At 40.9% G+C, this 6,736-nt stretch overlaps 1 protein-coding gene across 1 annotated transcript in view; it reads right to left on the bottom strand.

The window, feature by feature from the left end:
- Positions 1–3,523: 3,523 nt before the first annotated feature.
- LOC104525907 (long-chain-fatty-acid--CoA ligase 6-like) overlaps positions 3,524–6,736 on the bottom strand; it is a 30,842-nt gene continuing 27,629 nt past the window's right edge. Inside the window, 2 exon segments of the mRNA XM_010169185.2 lie at positions 3,524–3,664; positions 6,577–6,648. Coding sequence (XP_010167487.1) covers positions 3,524–3,664; positions 6,577–6,648 — 213 coding nt within the window.

Below are 6,736 nucleotides of genomic sequence, written 5' to 3'. Positions count from 1 at the left end.
TTTATCAATAAACAACTCACCATCCCTCTCTCACCTGATGCACAACAACCATTTTCACCTGCCAACGTGCCTTTTAGGACAGAATAATGCTGTGCGTTTCCTGCCAACACGGGGTCAAGACTGTCCCATATGGTTTCTCCTCCAACTTGTGTCTCTGACCATTTCTGTGGCAGAACATTTTATCTGTGCAATATACCGAGCCAAGGACATAGAAAATACATAACTAAGCGATACGATCTCCCTGGATAAATGTATTTTATTCTGGTTTTTAGATCTGAACACTGGAGATGGTTTTCCCAGTGATTTCACAGGTATACATAGCACCAGACCCAGGAAGAACTTCTCATCTTTAAAATATCTGAGAACACAGAACCCCAGCCCACAGCTTTGGGGGAGAGGGTGCAAAATTGCCTTGTCTCACTTGGCCGCTCGAGGCCACGGTGCTTTTGCGACACCGTGTCAGTGGGTTTTTCATTCATTAATTGTGGAATGATCCCCCAGATTGACAGTGATTAATTAAAACCACTCAGCCTGAAGCCATTGGGAACAGGGCTGTTCACAAAGCGGGGTAACTAGCATCACCACTCACGCACCAGCACTTGAGTCTCAACTCTTTCAATAAGATGAATATTAGAAATTAATTTTGTAATTGGTTATCTTGAGGGAAAAAAACCCAACAAAGTGGTTATTGGATATCCCTGGGGATTTTTTCCTCGGTGGTCACAAGAAGTATTTCAGTTTAAGAAAGCTCAATGCAAAATCAACACTCCTGGAATTTGCAGAGAAGCGTGTTTGTGCCTAGCTCGCGCGTTACGCTCGTGTTCTCTGCAAGTTTTAATCTCTCACAACACTATTACGATTATGGCGAGACAGAGTGACCTGCAGAGGAAAATCTGATTACACATGGAAGTATTAAAGACAGATTTGAGTTTATTTATACAGCCTCCCACAAGTTCTGAAAGTATTCAAAACTTTTGGTGTGACAACACAATTTCTTCCAAATTTTGCATCATTCTAGTGTGGCCAAGTCTGTATTTTTTTTTTTCTTTCTTATTCTTTTGGTGTTCATATCTTTGGCTCTAATGCAGCTGACGTTTTGCATCAAATACCAAAAGAAGAATATAAATATATTTTTCAGCATTATATATGGAAAAATAGCAGCCGTCTAAGCCATAAATAAACTCATATTGGAATTGGCTATACTTATACAAAATCGGAGTTTAGTTGCCTAGAAAAGTCTGGTAAACTGAAATCATCTTAGGAGAACAGTAAATTAAATTCATGTGGTAGAAGGAGGTCAGTGGAAAATAGCTTTTCTGTACTTATTTAGATGACTTTTTAAATTTATTTTTAAAGTGTGTCACATTAAAACAGAAAGGAAATTGTCCCGAGTCTAATTCTTCTTTGCTTTGAAGCATGCGTGTGTAATGCCCGTGTTTTGGCTGATACAAAAAAGAGATGAACTAGACTCTGCAGAGATTAAAATCCTTTATGACTTGACCTAAAGAGCCAGATTTTATATGGTAATTCCTCTCCTCTGTCAGTGCAAATTCCCCAGGGATGCTGTTGCTGTGTGCATGGGTAAAAAATGAATGTGCAATGTAGAATCAGATCACAGTTGCAGTATTTCTTATTTGCTTTGGACTGATACGAGTCATTGCACTGGAATCAAATGAGGAATCAGGTTCAAAAAGGGATTCAGATAAAACCCTCCACATTTGATAAATCAAACCTCTGTGTTCTTTATATGAGTGATTATGTTGGCTGATACGGCTTATTTTGTATCATTTTGTTCAGAAATGACTGCAATGAATCAGTCTTTGTGTATCACTAACTCATTAATTCCATTTATTTCATTTTGAAGCATGCAATGGAATTTCAGGGGGGGGGGAAGATAATTTTGATTAAAAATTTAAACTTTTAGCTTCAAAAGTCTACAATGGATTCTGGTTTAAGAGAGAAAATAAGTGTGCTTTCAGTGTCCTAGCAGAGAAGATCTAGCAGGCACAGCTCCATGCTAGCACGCACTGGCGCAGCAAACAGCAGCTATTGAAATACACAGATAGATTTAGGACCCTGTTTAGCAGAAGGAAGCCACCGATTCTCCAGGTATTCAAGCCACTCAACATTGCAGTTTTCTCATCATTTTGTACCGTGCTTTATGTCAGGAGAGAGTTCTGGAGTCTCTTCCTCTTCCACATGGGACTCATCCCCTTTCTGGTGGCTGCAGCCGGTTGTGAAATGGAACGTTTCATCCAGACTCCTTTGCTGGTTGTTCCAGAGAAGCCACTGGAAGTGATGACAGTGGGAACTGAGGCTTCCAGACGTCTGAACGCAGAGATATATTTTCTCAGCAGGCTTTTCTACAACCCCAGCCGATGCTTTACTGTTCTGTGACACCTTACGAGCGGTAACACCGCCTTCCGCCCATCCCCATGGGCCTTCGGAGCAGCGTTTCCTCCTCTTCCACCCTCCGCTGCTGCTCCTCAAGTTGGTCTTTCTCCCAACCCCGTGGGTTTTGTTAAACTCCACTCAGAATCGCAGCTTATACCTCGTGCCCCGTTTCTTTAGCACTGTTTCTGAGAAGGGAGTTAGTCCAACTGGACTACGCAAAATTAGCAGCGTGGAAAGTAATAAATGAGTGACTGGTAGCGTAGGGGTTAATGGGAACGCCCTCAGGAAGCCACCACAGAGCCAGCAATGCTTTTGCAACCTTCTCAGTTTGAGTAGTTCAGATCTCCGTGAGCTGAAGGAGACCCTCAGGTAAAACCAGCATGCCATGTATAAATTGAGTTCGGATCAAAAGGAAATACAGGGAATTCTATCCTAAGGCTTCCTAACCTCCTCTTGTAATTTCAAGGTCACATTAATCCCTTAGATGGAATATAATAATACATCTATTAAGTACAAATAGCGGGAGATTCATTCCTCTTTCTATTCTTGTTACTGAGGTCATTAATGATTAAATCAAATCAATGGAATTTTTGTCCTGGAAAATATAAAAAACCCCCCTATCACTTAATATATAAACCAATATCCAGCTTGAAGTTCCAGATTAGGGAAAACAAACTTTCACCATCGATCACTGATTGTTTGAGGTAGACCACATTATTGAATTATCCACATTTTTAGTTTCTAGTGTATTAGGTTATATACAATCAAATATCAACGAACGTACCTGAAACCTTCCCTACTTTCATTAGAAATGTTTGTAGTAATTAATAAGGTAAAGTTTCCATAATTTACTTGGTCACAGATTGAAAGTTCTGCTTATTTTGTGGCAATTTAGCATAATTCTCAGTAGTATCCTACTGTGTACATAGAGTAAAAAATAAATTGTATCACACCTGATGGAAAAAAGAAGGAAAATTATGGTTAGTGGTGAAATCCTAGAAAAATGCAAGGCTCAAATGTAAGATTCAGATGCTTTTCCATTTCAGCCATGTCATTCTGGCTCTGTACTTTCGAGTATTATTCTAATATTGCTACGAAGTCCGTTATTCAGAAGATTGTTCCCGTGGTTTCAGATGGAGATGCTGGAATATAGCTCTTCTATTTGTTTTTTGAAGTAAGCTCTTAGTTCTGGTCTCTTAGCCTTTAACGTTGGTGTCAACAAACCGTTTTGTACTGAGAACATATCGGAGTGAATGTAAATGGCTTTGACCTAAAGTAAAAAAAAGGGATATAGAAAAAAAATTATAGACAAAAAAAAAAACTTACAGAAAAAAATTATAGACAAAAAAAAACTTATAGAAAAAATATACAGACAAAAAACTTATAGAAAAAATTAGAGAGAAGACAGTGAATAAGCGTAACCTCTTGCTCTGGTATCTCTGGCTGTGCCATCGGAGTGAATGTAAATGGCTTTGACCTAAAATTAAAAAGGCATATAGAAAAAAATTATAGACAAAAAAACCCAAAAAACTTATAGAAAAAAATCATAGACAAAAAAAACTTATAGAAAAAAAAAAACTTATAGAAAAATTAGAGAGAACACACTGAATAAGTGTAACCTCTTACACCAGCCTTGCTCTGGTATCTCTGGCTGTACGTGGAGCCCAGGGGACCCTTCCACTGTGTCCCCAGGATTTTCCTCATCTGCCCCAGTTTTCCAAGGTGCCACTAAATCTCTCCACCACCCCTCACCACTCCCTGCTCTCCTGCTTGCTCTCCCATCTCCACGCTGACCCGACAGCCAGCACAGAAGGAAGCTCTCCACAAGAACGAGCACATAAACCTCTTTTCTGTCTGAAACCAAGGCCAAGGCACGGGGAAGCAGAGCCCAAGGGACAGTATCACCATATGTGAGCTGGTAACTGCGGGATTTCGTGTGGTTGAAAGACTGTGGAAGAGAGGGGAAGGGAGGGAGGGAGGGAGGGGAGGGAGTCAAGCCAGGAAACAGCATCTCAACCAAACTGCAGGAGAAGGGAAGCAGCACTAATTATCATAGAATCCCAGACTGGTTTGGGTTAGAAGGGACCTTAAAGCTCATCCAGTCCCAACCCCCCTGCCAGCAGCAGGGACACCTTCCACTAGACCAGGTTGCTCAAAGCCTCATCCAACCTGGCCTTGAACACTTCCAGGGAGGAGCAGCCACAGCTTCTCTGGGCAACCTGGGACACTGTCTCACCACCCTCACACCAAAGAATTTCTTCCCAATATCTCATCTAAATCTAAATTCAGTCTTGCAAAACGATCACAAAGCTTTGCAGGCACAAAGAACATACACAATGATCATCTTTAAAGAAGAAGGATTGCTGGTGCTTTACTAGCTAATTAAACTGATATAAAATCATTCATCCTGAGCGAACGGGGTTGTACAAGGCTGCCCTTGTTAGCGGCGGTGTCTCTGAGCACAGCAGGGAGCCTGGCAGAGCAGATGGAAGCAGCTTTTCCTCCCAGTGCCTTTGTGGGAGTGCTGGTGTGGGAGAAAGTGGAAAAACTGCTGCGTGACTGGTCAGACTCCACCGATTTAAGAGAAAATTCCCCAGCCATCTGCTGCTTTTGTGATTCCCCAAACCGGACTGGTTTGCATTTGGTTACACTGGGAGTTGCAGGAATATAGACTAAGAACCAGTTGTTAAATTCCCAGTAGATATGTGGTTCATTTTTCCCCTGTAAGCTACAAGAAAGCTGGGGAGGGACTTTGGCCAAGGGCAGGGAGTGAGAGAACAAGGGGTGGTGGCCTGAAAGTGGCAGAGGGGAGATGGAGATGAGATGTGAGGAGGAAATTCTTTGGTGTGAGGGTGGTGAGACAGTGTCCCAGGTTGGGCAGAGAAGCTGTGGCTGCTCCTCCCTGGAAGTGTTGAAGGCCAGGCTGGATGAGGCTTTGAGCAACCTGGTCTAGTGGAAGGTGTCCCTGCTGCTGGCAGGGGGGTTGGGACTGGATGAGCTTTAAGGTCCCTTCCAACCCAAACCAGTCTGGGATTCTGTGACTCTATGATAATATCTGGCTGAAAGTTTGGTTTTAAGGTTACATATTGCAACAGAGATATTAATTTTAAAGCCCTTTAGTTTTGAAACATGAATTCTCAGTAGTATCCCAGTAGTCGTATCCTTTCATGAAACATGACAAATTTATTCTTAATTTTCAGAAAGATGGCACAGCTTTCCTCACTACTTAATAGTTTATTAATTGCAAACTGCTGGTAGAATAGATTACTAGAAGATATTTCATACTGTGAAGGCTATGGCAGGAGCAAACCAGACTTATTACCACAGATAATTACGTGCATTGCAAACCCTGCTTGATATTGAATTTCATTTTTAAATTCATTGCTTTCATTTTAAAAAATAATTTATTTTTACTATAATTTCGGTTGCATATATAACTGAGAAATGAAGAATAACAAGTTTACGTTCAATGGTGCTTCTGCTGCATTCAGATATGGTGAATTACTCATTAGAATTACTACCCAGAAACAGTCTAAACAAAAGCAAAAAGGCCCTTGCTAATTATATGTAAAGATTAAGATGTTCATTATTTTAACAGAAATAAGCATTTGGACATTTTAAAATGTGGTGCTTTTTTTTTTTTTTACTGTGTTTTTAATGCTGTGTAATCCATGATTGATTTGAAATCTCTCCTTCTGAAATGTTTGTAAGCTCTGTTGCAGAAATATTTACACAAGCAGCAGCAAAGAATCAGTGCTCAGGCTGGAAAGAAATAAACGAGCAGCATTTCCTAGGTCAGTTGTAAGAATGATAATTAGTGACCCAGTTTCTTAACAATGCTTTCAATGGCAGAAGCAGAGTCCTACAGATCTTGAGCCCTGATTGTCAGGCTGGCAGATTATCCCTTGTCCCCTGGATTAGATTTTTTCCCCTCTGCACCCAAAACTTTCACTAAATTGAATTCAAATTTGAAGCATGAGCAGAAGGCAGGATGGCAGCGTGTGTGTTTTGCAAAGGAACAAATACATCTCAGGAGCAATGAAGCTCTCTGGGAAAACATTGTGTGCAGCTGCAACACGGACCTGTTGTAACAGAACAAACACTGACAAATCCCTGCTCAGCACAAACGGACACACTGCCTGTCTGACCCCACTGAATCATAAATTAATTGTGTCCTTTTACCTGCTCAAAGGAATGAAGTCCACTCTCCTTACCTAACCGTACCATGTCTTCCATTATTGCTCGCTGCAGTTCCTGGGTTCAAACACATAAATTCTGGGTTAAAAGACATAATTAGCCAATATTCTATTAAAGAAATGTACAGACATTAAACATACAGGCA

Source organism: Antrostomus carolinensis, unplaced genomic scaffold (assembly GCF_000700745.2).
Source record: "Antrostomus carolinensis isolate BGI_N321 unplaced genomic scaffold, ASM70074v2 scaffold23965, whole genome shotgun sequence".
Classification (NCBI taxonomy): Eukaryota; Metazoa; Chordata; class Aves; order Caprimulgiformes; family Caprimulgidae; genus Antrostomus; species Antrostomus carolinensis.
The sequence above is the reverse complement of the archived record's forward strand: the minus strand, read 5'-3'. Positions and strand labels throughout refer to the sequence as shown.